Source organism: Syngnathus floridae, chromosome 7, assembly GCF_059516105.1.
Source record: "Syngnathus floridae isolate MCC-2025c chromosome 7, RoL_Sflo_1.0, whole genome shotgun sequence".
Lineage (NCBI taxonomy): Eukaryota > Metazoa > Chordata > Actinopteri > Syngnathiformes > Syngnathidae > Syngnathus > Syngnathus floridae.
In genome coordinates, this window is record NC_142419.1 from 18616867 (window position 1) to 18631826 (window position 14960).

A 14960-nucleotide genomic window follows, 5' to 3' on the forward strand; every position below is an offset into this window, starting at 1 on the left:
TAACACCTAGACCTAGACACCATCGACCAATCATCACACAATGTTTTGCATGCTTTAATATTCATATTGTGTTTCTTCAAAACTGGGCAACCCGGAAGAATGTGTCGTCCAAAACGCACGAGTTGTAGTGTGAGGGACCCGGACCCGGGACCCAGGCCTGTATTAGTTTGCTTTGTCAGGAATAAACAATTGGTAAATTTGGTCTGATTGATCTACTGGTCTTCTCTTTGACAGAACGAACTCGCCAAATCGTTAGGTGCGCCAGTGTGTGGATTGGGACATAGCAACTCATGTGTTAAGTGTTGATCGCAATTTGGAGTCAGATCAAGAACTAAAATCCGTAGCCTAACAACGCCCATTGAACTACACTGGAAAAAAAGAAACCTCGATAGGTGTTATTTGCCGTTGTTGTTGTTGTTTTTGCAAGCCCACCATCCCCTCGGGTTCATATCAGATGGCTCCCTCCATCCTGCTGGAGCCATCCAGTCAACATCGAGCTGCCTCCATCACAAGTTCCAAGTGAGACGTCTTTCTTTCTTGCTTGCTTCCTTTGCAAGCGCCCAAACCCTCGCGAGATCCGCCAGATCCCCAGAATTCTCGCGATTGATTCCAGCGGCTGCGAACGACGACCGCGAAACAAGGCGATCATTTTCATTTTGGCTTGTTTTGTCTCAGCCCCAAGCGATCAGCTGAAGACGGTACGTACAACTTGTGAAGCTCAAGAGCGGGTCGTCGTTTAGAAACGTCCCGCTGGCGCCAAAGTCAACATCGCTTGGCTAGGCTCGGCTAGGCCTGTGGATGTTAGCTTAGCTTTAGCACATTAGGTTGCGCTGAATTCAAACGACGGGCGGAGCGGAGCGCAGCGGAGCGAGTTTGTCTTGAAGTTTGTCTTCATTTGCGCTCCTGCAGTCACGCGGCGCCCGAAAACATGTCTGACAGCGACGACAGCGACTTCTCCGACAACCAAAGCGAGCGCAGCAGCGACGGAGAAGCCGAAGAGGTGGAGAATGAGGTAGGCTCGTGCTAATGCTAATGCCAACCATTGACACGTCAACCAAGGCGCCGGACTTGGCTTCTTTAAGATTTGTGTGTGTGTGTGTATGTGTGTGTGTGTGTGTGTGCGCGCGCGCGCGTGCGTGCCTCTTTTGCCTTAATTTCCCTGCACAACTATGGTCGAAACGATAACTAGGAGTGTCGTCTTGCTCCGCGCTTCATGTTTGGGAACCCACGTTGTATTATTACTAGCGCGATGTTTGTCAACAAACCATGTTTTTCCACAATTGTCAGTGCCACATTCATTTTTTAAATAGATCTATTTCTGATACAATGTACATGAATTAAATTGCAAGCACCATTAGCAAACATTGTTATGCAGGGTTACGACCTGATGTGGTTCATTAGAATACAAAGTCAAAGTCTGTCTGCTATATTCTTCACATGCCAAGACCCGCAAAGAGATGGAAATGACGTTCCCACTATCCCACAGCGACAAGACATAGTTCACAATGTACATAGAAGTAAACAACACAAGAAGGCACAAACAATGAATAAATAAGAGTGATGAATAAATGATAAACAAATGACACAATAAAGAAGTACAGGACGCTACGCAGAAGGGGGAAGAGAGTTCAGGAACCTAACAGCCTGGATGATATCTATTTTTTGGGTGTTTGTTCCTAAACACATGGGAAGAGGCTTTTGAAAATCTGAAATCTCAATGCTAAAGTATTGCAGTTCGAGCTGCTTCTTTTTTTTAAACTCTTCCAGCCCTTATTCGTAGATAGCGTGTCAAGCAGGTTATACGAAATTCAAGTCAAGTTTATTTGTATAGCCCTAAATCACAAACAGTCTCAAAGGGCTTCACGTAGACAATTCATTCACGTTGGCATTCAGGAGGAGCCGGCCAGCCCCGTGGGGAGCGACAAGGTGGCTGAGGAGGAAGGTGAGGACCTGGATGATGAGTATGATGACGAGGAGGAAGAGGAGGACGACGAAGACCGTCCTCGGAAGAAGCCGCGTCACAGAGGCTTCATCCTGGACGAAGCCGGTACAAAATCTCGATTGGATGTTGTTATGATTCTTTTTTATTGATCAAGCGTCCTCCTCCCACGAGTTCTCAACTCTTGTTTTTCCTCTCAGATGTGGATGACGAGGATGAGGATGAAGAAGAGGAGGAAGGAGCTGAGGACATCCTGGAGAAAGGTGCGAATTCTCCTTAGTAGCGGCTCAACTGCTGCTAAGTCTGCTCCTGGTCTGTGGCCATCAATGTCTGCTCTGTTCTTCTGCCATCCTGCTTTGTGTGACCCAACCCGCCCGCCTCCAATCTCCTCATTCTACTACATGGTGACATTGTATTTTCGCCTCCTCTCGCACAGAGGAGGCTGAAGGTAAGTGGCCGTGTTGGCGCGCGCCACACTTGTTGACGTCGTCGGGGGTGACGCCAAGCGCCTGCTTTCAGCAATCGACCACGTGGTCCTGGATGACGACCACTCGGGTTCCAGGAGGCTCCAGAACCTCTGGAGGTGAGAGCGAGGCCGTTTTTGCCATTGGGCTGCTGCACGAGGTGCTGAACGGCCGCTAACAGATGTTTGGCGTGCGCAGGGACTCTCAAGAGGAGGAGATGGGCGAGTACTTCATGAGGAAGTACGCCAAGTCCCCCGGAGGGGAGCAGTGAGTATTTCTGGATTCCTCTGATCAAATGAGGATTTGGAGAGTTCACCGCCGATCTCTCTCTCGTCGTTCATGTTCGAGGAGCGGCGGATTTGCCCACAAAGTGGCCGTTGAAATGCGTGTTGGGTGAAAACGCTGCAATCCCAAATCAGGCTGTTGGTCAGAAATGAGTGGAAAGAAACCTTAAGTTTCGTCCCTATTTAGTTTCTTGTCTTCAGCTGAAAAGGGCCTTCAAAAGCGCTTGCAGCTATTGGCTTCGATCAATATGCAAACCATCAATATTCCAAATGCCATCCAGCCTATTCCTCCTCCTTCTGTGGCGTGCAGCTACCCGGGAGGGTCGGAGGAGCTCTCTGACGACATCACCCAGCAGCAGCATCTTCCGGGTGTCAAGTACGTAAACGCGGCTTTAGCAAACTGTGGCGGCGGCGGCGGCCAGCTCACGCAATCACGTGGTGTTCTAACTGCTCCGCTGCATTTGTCAACATCAGGGATCCTAATCTGTGGACTGTCAAGTGCAAGGTGCGATTCCTACGCGCATGCGCGCACGCACGCACGTGCACACACGTGCTCATGGGGTCCCTCCCGTCTTCACAGATTGGGGAGGAGAGGGCGACCGCCATCGCACTGATGAGGAAGTTCATCGCCTATCAGTTCACGGACACGGTAAGAAGCTCGTCGGAAGGCCGGGCACGACTGGGAAGCCGCTGACCCGCCCTCGCTCGGCCTTCGCAGCCGCTCCAGATCAAGTCGGTGGTGGCCCCGGACCACGTGAAAGGTTACATCTACGTGGAGTCCTACAAGCAGACGCACGTGAAAGCTGCCATCGAGGGCATCGGAAACCTTCGCATGAGCTTGTGGAAGCAGCAGATGGTTCCCATCAAGGAGATGACGGATGTCCTCAAGGTGGTCAAAGAGGTCACCAACCTGAAGCCCAAATCCTGGGTCAGGCTCAAACGAGGCCTGTACAAAGAAGACATCGCGCAGGTAACCCGCACCATTGTTTCCAAAGAAAATGTGTGTGTGCAAGTTGAGCCTGTGACTGATAAGACGGTGTATTTGTGCGCTTTGCGCTCCCTCCAGGTGGACTACGTTGAGCCCAGCCAGAACACCATCTCCCTCAAAATGATCCCTCGCATCGAACTGGACCGCATCAAAGCCAAGATGAGCTTGGTAGGTCGCCGCTGGCACGTGCACGCACGCGCATTAGTGCTTTGTCCGATTCCTTGCGTGTCTGCAGAAAGACTGGTATGCCAAGAGGAAGAAGTTTAAGAGGCCCGCTCAGAGGCTCTTTGATGCAGAAAAAATCAGGTCCGCACCAAGTCTGCTGCCCGCCCGCCAGCCCGTATGGCGCGGTGACACCTGCGTGTTTGATTGACAGGTCGCTCGGCGGGGAGGTCAGTCACGACGGCGACTTCATGATCTTCGAAGGCAATCGTTACAGCCGCAAAGGATTCCTGTTCAAGAGCTTCGCCATGTCGGCAGTGGTGAGCAGCGAGCGAGCGAGCGAGCTCTCCCTCCCTCCCTCCCTCCCTCCCTCCCTCCCTCCCTCCCTCCCTCCCTCCCTCCGCGTGACTCCAATCGTGATCGATTGCTCCATTTTTCTCTTCTTTTTGTTTTTTTGAACCCAACTAAGTAACTATTGTGTTGATGATTGCTTCATTGATTGCAAGGGTTAACTGGAGAAGATGGATGTTTAGGCTTGCTACGAGCTGTTTTGTGTCATCCGCAAATTTCCTGCCTCTGGACCACTATCAGTCAAGTGTCTAATCACTCCGCTTTCATATAGAAATGAAATTCCCCCAAAAGATAGTTCCGCAGATGAGACGGACCAACAGTCCGTCGTCACCCGCTTGACCCGCATACTCAAAGGACCCATCAGAGCAATCTGCCCTATGCAGCAGCGTGATAGCCACGGACTGACTGTCTCTCTGGCGCTCTGTCTCTCTGGCGCTGTCTTTAAAGCCGACCCACGGGTCTCGTCACGTGCGTGTGCGTGTCTCTTCTGACAGATCACAGATGGCGTGAAGCCCACACTGTCCGAGTTGGAGAAGTTTGAAGACCAGCCGGAAGGAATCGACTTGGAGGTGGTCACCGAATCAGGTTGGCGTGCGTTTTGTTTGCTCGAAGATGGGGGGGGGGGTCGCGCTGCCACAAGCAATCGCCGTTTGTGTCTCTGCAGGCAAGGAGCGTGAGCACAACCTGCAGGCGGGCGACAACGTGGAGGTGTGCGAGGGGGAGCTGATCAACCTGCAGGGGAAGATCCTCAGCGTGGACGGCAACAAGGTCACCCTCATGCCCAAACACGAAGACCTCAAGGTACGCCTTTCTTTTGAGAAAGCTTCATTCCTGATTTGCAGCATGCGTGCTGTGCTCTTCCTGACCCCATTGCTCACCTTGGGTCTCCACATGTATGCCTTTGAAGTGTGCCTTTATTGTCTTCACTTTAGGACCCCCTGGAGTTTCCAGCGCAAGAGTTAAAGAAATATTTCCGAATGGGCGACCACGTGAAAGTGATCGCCGGCCGATACGAAGGCGACACCGGCCTCATCGTACGCGTAGAGGAGAACTTTGTCATCCTCTTCTCCGACCTCACCATGCACGAGGTAGCTCCTCGGTCCGTCGTGTCGACCGTCTGGATTTCGGATTTCATCGTCTGTGTTTTTGATTTTATTTTTTTTTTTGCTTGCCTGCAGCTGAAGGTGTTGCCCAGAGATCTGCAGCTCTGCTCAGAAACGGCGTCTGGCGTCGACGCGGGGGGGCAGCACGAGTGGGGGGAGTTGGTCCAGCTGGACCCGCAGACGGTGGGCGTTATCGTGCGGCTGGAGAGAGAAACCTTCCAGGTAAACCGCCAGGCGTAAACCACCACCACCACGCTCGCATGCTCGGTCCACGCTTGAGCGCCGGCCGCAACACGCCGCTCGTCCTCCGGCAGGTCCTCAACATGCGGGGCAAAGTGCTGACGGTGCGCCACCAGGCGGTCAACCGGAAGAAGGACAACCGCTTTGCCGTGGCCTTGGACTCGGAGCAGAACAACATCCACGTCAAAGACATCGTGAAAGTCATCGACGGGCCGCACTCGGTAAGGACACCCGGGACTGGCTGGCTTTGCCCGCGGCGAGTCTGGTGGCCCTCCCTCCGGTTGAGACGCATGCGCGCCCGCCCGCAGGGCCGCGAAGGCGAGATCCGCCACCTTTTCCGAGGATTCGCCTTCCTGCACTGCAAGAAGCTGGTGGAGAACGGAGGGATGTTTGTCTGCAATACACGCCACCTGGTGTTGGCCGGCGGCTCCAAGGTAAGTCTGTCTGGATCTGGGAAAAACCAGTTGGATGGTTTGTCGACGGTCCGAGACGGAAGGAGGCTCCTTCCATAGTAACGACGGCGCCGTGTTTCAGCCCAGAGACGTGACCAACTTCACGGTGGGCGGCTTCGCTCCCATGAGCCCTCGCATCAGCAGCCCTGTGCATCACAGCGGCGGTGGCGGTGGTAAGCGGCGCCCGCTACTGAGCCGCGCCGCGCCGAGCCGAGCCGGGGCCTCGCGTCTGATGCCGCCGCTCACCCCGCAGGTGCTCAACAGCGAGGAGGAGGAGGAGGGGGAGGCGGCATGGGGCGGGGCCGAGGACGACGGGACAACGAGCTGATTGGTCAGACCGTTCGCATCTCGCAGGGTCCATACAAAGGTAAGCGCCCACCCCATCTGCACAAATATCGGAGGAGCTTCAGTTGGTCACTCCCAATCCGTTGCAAAGCAAAAAAGGAATAGAGATGATCTGATTTCGGTTTTATCTTTCATGTGGTTTTCGTTTTCCGAGCAATGTTTTACGCCCTAATGTCCGTCCGTCCGCTCGCCAGGTTACATCGGTGTGGTGAAGGACGCCACTGAGTCCACGGCCAGAGTGGAGCTCCACTCCACCTGTCAGACCATCTCCGTGGACAGACAGCGCTTGACTACCATGCAAGCCAGCCGTCGTTTTTGCTTTTGAACCGTGCGACAGCGCTGCCGCCGCCTTGCTGACACGGCGTGCTTGGCTTGGCTCGGCCTGGCTCGGCCTGGCTCGGCTTCTCTCTGCTTTGCAGGGGTGCGCAGAAACACAGCGGCATGACCTCCACCCACGGGCGCACGCCCATGTACGGCTCGGGCTCCCGGACGCCCATGTGCGGCTCTCAGACGCCGCTGCATGACGGTGAGCGATGGCGCGTCATGATTTGGAGCCATCCGAAGGCCAAGAACGCGACATGACCAGTACAGGACACCGACCTCGCCTCGTCTCGTACCGCTTTCTGCCAAACAGGGAGCCGGACGCCTCACAGCGGCTCGCAGACGCCGCTGCACGATGGCAGCAGGACGCCTGGCCAGAGCGGAGCCTGGGACCCCAATAACCCCAACACGCCGTCCAGGTGAAGCCCGCACGTTTGGGCCAAAAATAGCTGCAATTGATATTTTGCCGCTGCCAGGCCAGGGGAAATCGCTCGTCTTGTGCCGATGCGCAAAATGTTCACGTTGCAGGAACGACGAGGAGTACGACTTTGGCTTTGACGACGAGCCCTCGCCCTCTCCTCAGGGCTACGGGGGGACCCCCAACCCCCAGACGCCAGGTTACCCGGAAGTGCCATCTCCGCAGGTCAACAATCAATACAACCCTCAGACGCCGGGCACGCCTGCCATGTGAGTGGAATCTCGCCAAGGTGGCGGCGGCGGCGGCGGCCCAGCGGGTCTCTGTTTTCTTCCCCTTTTTCACATTGCCACGCTTCCATTTTTCCCCTTCCTTCAACTTCAAACAAGTATTTGGCGGGCGGGCGCAGTAACAGTCCCACATTCCTTCAACATGTCATCCATTTGAAATTGTGCCACATCATTCCCCATGGTTCCATAATGACTTCTGCTTCCTTTTCCTTTCAGGCCACGTCATGTCATTGAACCATTTTTCTTAGCAGCCTCCCTCACATAGGAAAATATTAAACGCAGCAAACAAAGCTGCCGGCCGCTGTCGCATGTTCCAACTGGTGTTCCAACTGGTGTTCCAACTTGTGTTCCACCTTGTGTGCCCACCTTGTGTGCCCACTTTGTGTGCCCGCTTTGTGCGCCCATCTTGTATTCCACCTTGTGTTCCACCTTGTGTGCCTGTGCAGGTACAACACGGAGCAATATTCTCCTTACACCGCCCCCTCCCCCCAAGGCTCCTACCAGCCCAGTCCTAGTCCTCAGAGCTACCACCAGGTAGCGCCCTCGCCGGTCGGCTACCAGAACACCCACTCTCCGGCCAGCTACCACCCCACGCCGTCCCCCATGGCCTACCAGGTAACGTCTCCCCGTGGCTTGACCCGACCGACTCGGGTCGCCGATCGTGGGACTCGACAGGCGGCTGTCAGATCGCGACGGCAAACGCGAGACGTCGGTCGGCTTTCGAGTTGACGTCTAAGGAGATCTCTGAACGTAGTCTGATCGTCTTTGCTCACGGATCATCCCGCAGGCCAGCCCCAGTCCGAGTCCGGTGGGCTACAGCCCCATGACGCCCGGAGCGCCATCTCCCGGCGGCTACAACCCCCACACGCCGGGCTCCAACATCGAGCAGGGCGGCAGCGACTGGGTGACCACCGACATTCTCGTGCGGGTCAAGGACTCCTTCATGGACCTGATGGGACAGACGGGAGTCATCCGCAGCGTCACGGTGAGAGTTCACCGTAGCAAGCGTTGGTTCAGAGGAAAGACTTGTGACCGAGCCCGGGCGTCTTTTGCAGGGCGGCATGTGCTCCGTCTTCATGCAGGAGTCGGAGAAGGTGGTGAGCGTCAGCGGCGAGCACCTGGAGCCCGTCACGCCGACCAAGAACGACAAGGTAAGCCCGGCTCGGCTCGACCCGGCTCGGCCCGGCCGGGCCCGGCCCGGCTGCGTCCTGGCACTTGAGCGCTGTCTCTGCCCGCAGGTGAAGGTGATACTGGGAGAGCACCGGGAGGCCACGGGCACCCTGCTGAGCATCGACGGAGACGACGGCATCGTGCGCAAAGTTCTGGACAACCAACTCATGATCCTCAACCTGCGCTTCCTGGGATGTCTGGGCCACTGAGGCCGTAAGAAAAGCACCCATTTGTGTTTTGCTGTCACGTGAGGCTTTTACTCCAAACGCTGCTTTTTGTTCTTCCTCGTTTTTCATTTTTTCTTAGTTCATCAGCACAATTATTAGCAGCGCCGTCAGATTTGACTCACGTACGGATGTCAATAAAGTATGAAACAGGCCACATGGGATTGTGTCCACATGGCTTCATTTAGGCAAGGAAAAGGAAAGAGCAACTAAACAGAAGAGCGAGCGCAGAGACGGCAGGTGGCTGGCTGGCCGGTCGGTCGGGGGGATAAAAAAGGCCAGAAAGAAAAAAAGCAAAGTTTGAAGGGCTCAGCTCCAGACTGGACTGGGTTCAGATTTTCTGATGCATGGACAATTTGTTTTCTTTGAAGGAATGTTTGCTCAGCGGGTCGTGCCCGTCCGCCCGCCCAGCCCGCCTGCCTGACAGAGACGTCAGTCGCAGGGCCACGACGGGCGCCGCCGGTCGATGGGCAGCAAGTAGAAAGTCCCCTGGGCCGGGCAGGGGTGACCTTGAGAGATGGGGGTCACATCTGCGGCGGCAGCGGCGTGCTCGCAGCCGATGGTCAGGTTGCGAGACAGGCGGATCTTAACCTGGAACCAAACCTCGCGCCCCTGAAAGATAAGGCGAAGTGGTGAGAGCAGATGGCAAACACACAAACAAACCAAATGTGTGAGGAGGAGAGGAGAGGAGAGGAGAGGAGAGGAGAGGAGAGGAGAGGAGAGGAGAGGAGAGGAGAGGAGAGGAGAGGAGAGGAGAGGAGAGGAGAGCAAACGAGCGAGCGAGCCACCTTGTCGTCGTGGACGCACTGAATCTCACACGCGTGGCCGAGCAGAGGAACCAGCACGTCCTGCACCTCAGACAGCTGCACGCAAGTGAACATACTTCAAAGGCAGCCATTGCATTTGTGGATTGAGCTGCTCTTTTGCGCTTTTGCACTTAACGTGTTGACGTATCACGTCGAGTGGGTCGCCTGTTACCTTGTAAGGTCGATCGCAGGATGGCTTGATCCCGGCGTCCTCCAGGGCTCTGGGACACACACGTATGGTCAAAGCTGTTGTCAGGGTAACGCAGGATATGTCAGCGTTACGCGTGTGCTCACTTGTGGAGGTCGAAGCGGCCTCGGAGCTTCAGACACGTCTGGAAGTATCTGAGCGGAGAGTTGAGGCCTTCCACGCACGCTGCGCACGTGCCGTGTTTCTCCCACTCGTCCCTCCTGAAAGCCAATTTTGCCCAGCCGCATCAGCCTAATCCAGTGGCTGCTTTTCATCCACTCTGATTGGATCAAGAACGCTCATGCTTCATCTCCCCGCGGTTTTCAATGTCTTTTTTTTTTTCTTTCTTTTTCAATTTGAATGATTGCCGGTGTTTGGCGTTTCCGCCCCGTGTGAGACAGGCGAGCGAGTGAGTTTGCGTGCGACTTTGCGCTCGCTCGCTCGCTCCACGGCCCAATCTGTTGGGCGCCGCCGACCGAAACGCCGCACGTTCTCTCACCAGAAATGGAAGCTGGATCGACTTTTCAACAAGGACGGCCACCACTCTTCCAGTGCGTCGTGCAGCTCCTGAGGGAAGCTCCAGTCATGGCCAAGCTTGCACTCAAACATTGAGCCCGCCTGCCAATGGCCTTACCTGCACGTCGGAGAAGAACATGGGCCAACACCTGCAGCATTGTTGCACCTTCATGGGCCTGAGAAGACAAGGCACAATGCAAGTTGAGCGCGTAGCTGAGGTGGCTTTGGAAGGCGCGCCTCGCGTCGGGATGATCCAAACGGCCGGCGCTCTCGCCGTGATCGCTCGAGACATGCCGTCGATGGATCGTCCGTTTGAGTTGGAGTCACCCAATGGGATGCTGCGAGGGTTTAGCGCTTTACCACAAGCCGTGGATGGTCCAGGTGTCGACGTGCTCGGGAATGGTGCAGAGAGAAGCGTCGTCCAACGACTGAGCAAGGCAAAAACAAACACGCAAGGTCACGAGCCAAGCAAGTCTTTCCACATTGCTTCTCTGCCATTGGTTCACGTTATGACTGTTGTTCTTTCTTTCTTGCTTTCTTTCTTGCTTTCTTTCTTTCTTTTTTTCTTTCTTTCTTTCTTTCCTCCCTTCCTTCCTTCCTTCCTTCCTTCCTTCCTTCCTTCCTTCCTTCCTTCCTTCCTTCCTTCCTTCCTTCCTTCCTTCCTTCCTTCCTTCCTTCTTTCCCTTCGTTGCTTCACTTGCAAGGGTGACTCATTTTTTGTCTCCCACTTCGAAGGTTGCGGCTTCCATCCTCACCCCTACTAGTTGTTGTATATGACATTCTTTTCCTTGCTTCCTTCCCTCCTTGCTCTCCTATCATGCCATCTCACGAGAAAGAAGATCAAACGAAGCGGTACGTGTCTCGAAGATGGCCGCGTCGAAGGTCACCTGACAGAAGGCCGCCGGCCACTGCAGCGTGAGGACCGCGCACGTCCACGTGCAGGACATCTCATTGCCATGGTATGGGTCGCCATCGTAGGCGGTCCCCTCAAATTGCGGCAGCGCTGCTATCCTCACGCAGGCCAACAGGGGCAGCGTCCAGCGCAACATCTTCAACCACCTCCTTAGCGTGTGTGGGTCACTCGAATGTGGGGGAGGAGGGGGCAGAGTCCGGGGCACCCAGCTCCCTCAGACCAATTTCACCGTCAGAGGGGAAAAAAAGCAAACGGATGAAAGAGCACGTTGGCGTAAGGCACGCTTCCTGCAAAAGATGGGACCCGAGTGGCCCGCCCTTGCCTGCAAAAGCCGGACGGACAGATGGACACGAGTCATTTTGCTGTTGCACTTACCAGAAAGGTGCGACTGCTCACTCACGTTGGCACCCAAAAAAGAGAAGTCAAGTCAAGTGAAAACAAAACCTTTGACGGCTTGGCTTGTTCCTTGTTCTAAACTTGCATGCGAAAAGCCTGCCCCTGACACCTGCCACCCGTCGTGAGTTCGGAGAAAAAGAAGAAGTAACACCAAACCGTTGCGAACGTTGGCGGATGGGTCGCCCGCCCGCCCGCCACCAAACTACATTTGCACTCAAAAGTCCATGATGAGAAGGCAAAACACTTTCAGAACACAAAAGATCATCCTTTCTATGGTTTTCATTGGAAAAAAAAAAAAGTCACAACCTTCTCGCAATACCATCTCCGAGTTGGAAAAAAATCATTTCTCAGTTTTGCATCCATGTTGTGCATCGCACGTGCCCACAAAATGGGAGGAATCAAGTCAAAGGTCGCAAAGGAAGTCAAACATTTGTCACCTTAATGTCCACCCACCGAGAGTGCATGATTGTACTTCCTGTCGCATGACAACATCAGAATTTGGAGGAGCAGGAAAGAGGAAGCAGCCGGCCAAGCACGCAGCACCACTTGTACAAAAGAGACAAACACACACACACAAACGCACAGTACACAATCACACAGATACATACGTCAACACACACTAGACCAGTGTTTCCCAACCTTTTTTCATTCACGGCACACCATTTCATTGGAAAAAACCACCAACAAAAATCTGTTAAGTGTTAAACCAGCTTCTATATTAAAATCACTTATATTACAACAAAAGACGTAAAGTTCTATTCCTATATATGTATGGAGATTCGAATAATTGAATAAAAATAAATACTAAATATTCTTTAAATTGTATTTCTTTTGTAAATGAAAGTGACAGTTTTTGATAAAAGGTTTTAGACAGTGTAAGGAATAAACGATCCAAAAGAATCACTATGCCTTTGTTGACTGTTTTAGACTAGCTCTATCAAATGTTGCGACATTGTTGGCTGGGTATTTGACGTTGGTGAAAAATCAACAATCCAGGTCCTCCCGTTGAACTACATGCTCTGATTTCCATCGGACCCAAAACGCACCACAGCCGTCACGCTTAGTAAAAGCACACAGCAACTAGTGATGTTAGGCTTCGTAACTTCCTAATGTGATTGGTTCTTTTTTCAGGTCATATGACTTCAACCAGTAGGTGTCGGTAATGCGCATTGAAGCTGGTGCCACCGCGCCGTAAATCAAAACGAAGAAGAAAATGACGTCACTTCCCGTTCACCAACGAGTCGTGAATTGCATTTCTCGTTCCCCAACTGAACGGAGCTGTGAGTGAGTGATTTGCATTTGCAGTTCATCGCGAGAACGGATCAGTGAGGGAACGAATCGTGACTTTCCCGTTCGCGAACGAGGCAATCGGTCAACTGCCTTCCTTCCTTCCTTCCCACTGTGCATCAACGGATCGGTCAAGTGAAGGTGTTGCGTATCCCTCCTGGCGTCAACTATGGAAGCCAGAATGTCGATTGACGATTTGCCAAGGAAAGAAAGAAGCACTCACGCAAACACCACTTGTTTTCTCCAAGCTAACGGCTAACTTTATTGCATGAAGAGATGCGCCGTGATGCAACAACGGGGAGATGATGCTTCTCTTCGGCTCATCTTGATTTTAGAACACTTATAGTTGTTTTTAAAGAACGTGCGTGCATATATACGCCTAAATATTGTTTCCAGTATATCTCCTGCAATTTCACATTGGATTGCTGGTTTGAAATTTACTTTTAATATTATTATTTTTAAATAAACATTTATGTTAAAACATGTCTGGTGTTTTATTCCTTGTTTTTATTTTTTGGGGCATTAAAACAAAAATCTGACATTTGGTTAACTGCTTTATATGACAATATGTGTAGGTACACCTCATGGACACTTCAATAGGTACACTACACGAGGTAAAAATAAATAAAAGTGTTGATTGCACAATAAATGCACATTCAGGTATATTCTCACGCCTGGGATCGAACCAAAATCTTACCGTGTAAGAACCCATGTCTCTCACCAGTCGGCTATAGCGACCTGTCAGCACAGGGTCGTCTGCACTTTTTTATACTAGTGATGTGCATTCCAGTTATTAAGTGAACTGAATCTTTGGAATCGTTCACTCGCCCTAACCTCCTGATTGGCTGTTTGATCTGTGACGTCACTTGGACACTCCATTAGGTACACCGCCATTTTCAAGTGTACCTAATAACAGGCCACTTTATTAGGGAAATATCATGGTCAAAGGTCACAGGTGTCAAGCTCTAGTCCTTGGGGCTGCATTCCAACATGTGATTCCCTCGTTAAGTGCAGGTGCGGGAAAACTTTTAGCCACTTTCACGTTCAAAAGGAGCTAAAACTTTTCACGCACCTGCACTTAACGAGGGAATCACATGGACACTCCATTAGGTACACCGCCATTTTCAAGTGTACCTAATAACAGGCACTTTATTATCTTGGAAAACATGTTGGAACGTGGCCCCGAGGACTAGAGCTTGACACCTGTGACCTTTGATCATGATATTTCCCGAATAAAGTGGCCACTTTATTATCTTGGAAAACATGTTGGAATGCGGCCCCAAGGACTAGAGCTTGAAACCTGTGACCTTTGACCATGATATTGCCCTAATAAAGTGGCCTGTGATTAGGTACACTTGAAAACGGCGGTGTACCTAATGGAGTGTCCGTGTGGTTCCCTCGTTAAGCGCACCTGCGGGAAAAGTTTTAGCTCCTTTGGAACGTGAAAGTGACCAAAAACTTTTCCCGCAGGTGCGCTTAACGAGGGAATCACATGGACACTCCATTAGGTACACCGCCATTTTCAAGTGTACCTAATAAAGTTGCCACTTTATTATCTTGGAAAACATGTTGGAATGCGGCCCCAAGGACTAGAGCTTGACACCTGTGACCTTTGACCATGATATTTCCCTAATAAAGTGGCCACTTTATTATCTTGGAAAACATGTTGGAATGCGGCCCCAAGGACTAGTGCTTGAAACCTGTGACCTTTGACCATGATATTGCCCTAATAAAGTGGCCTGTGATTAGGTACACTTGAAAATGGCGGTGTACCTAATGGAGTGTCCGTGTGGTTCCCTCGTTAAGCGCACCTGCGGGAAAAGTTTTAGCTCCTTTGGAACGTGAAAGTGACCAAAAACTTTTCACGCAGGTGCGCTTAACGAGGGAATCACATGGACACTCCATTAGGTACACCGCCATTTTCAAGTGTACCTAATAAAGTTGCCACTTTATTATCTTGGAAAACATGTTGGAATGTGGCCCCAAGGACTAGAGCTTGAAACCTGTGACCTTTGACCATGATATTTCCCTAATAAAGTGGCCTGTGATTAGGTACACTTGAACATGGCGGTGTACCTAATGGAGTGTCTGTGTGATTCCCTCGTTA

The 14960-nt window shown here is 52.4% G+C and overlaps 2 protein-coding genes across 2 annotated transcripts; one reads left to right on the forward strand and one right to left on the reverse strand.

Annotated features, from left to right (window-relative positions):
- The first annotated feature begins 536 nt into the window (after window positions 1-536).
- On the forward strand, window positions 537-8910 carry supt5h (SPT5 homolog, DSIF elongation factor subunit). The gene is made up of 30 exons (XM_088380114.1): window positions 537-698; window positions 910-1012; window positions 1894-2047; window positions 2140-2202; window positions 2376-2387; window positions 2459-2522; window positions 2602-2670; window positions 2998-3063; window positions 3162-3192; window positions 3268-3336; window positions 3406-3657; window positions 3754-3843; window positions 3911-3981; window positions 4052-4157; window positions 4683-4773; window positions 4853-4989; window positions 5121-5276; window positions 5367-5513; window positions 5606-5752; window positions 5840-5965; window positions 6066-6156; window positions 6237-6350; window positions 6523-6625; window positions 6748-6854; window positions 6963-7068; window positions 7178-7336; window positions 7801-7969; window positions 8142-8339; window positions 8410-8505; window positions 8593-8910. The coding sequence occupies exons 2-30, from the start codon at window positions 929-931 to the stop codon at window positions 8731-8733; spliced, it is 3219 nt and encodes a 1072-aa protein (XP_088236240.1). The 5' UTR covers window positions 537-698; window positions 910-928; the 3' UTR covers window positions 8734-8910.
- rnaset2l (ribonuclease T2, like) lies at window positions 8831-12026 on the reverse strand. The gene is made up of 9 exons (XM_088380124.1): window positions 11546-12026; window positions 11145-11402; window positions 10618-10685; window positions 10376-10433; window positions 10241-10308; window positions 9849-9962; window positions 9727-9775; window positions 9537-9611; window positions 8831-9360 (listed from the first exon to the last, which is right to left on the reverse strand). Exons 2-9 carry the CDS (start codon window positions 11304-11306, stop codon window positions 9181-9183), a joined length of 774 nt encoding a protein of 257 aa, XP_088236250.1. The 5' UTR covers window positions 11307-11402; window positions 11546-12026; the 3' UTR covers window positions 8831-9180.
- Window positions 12027-14960: the final 2934 nt, after the last annotated feature.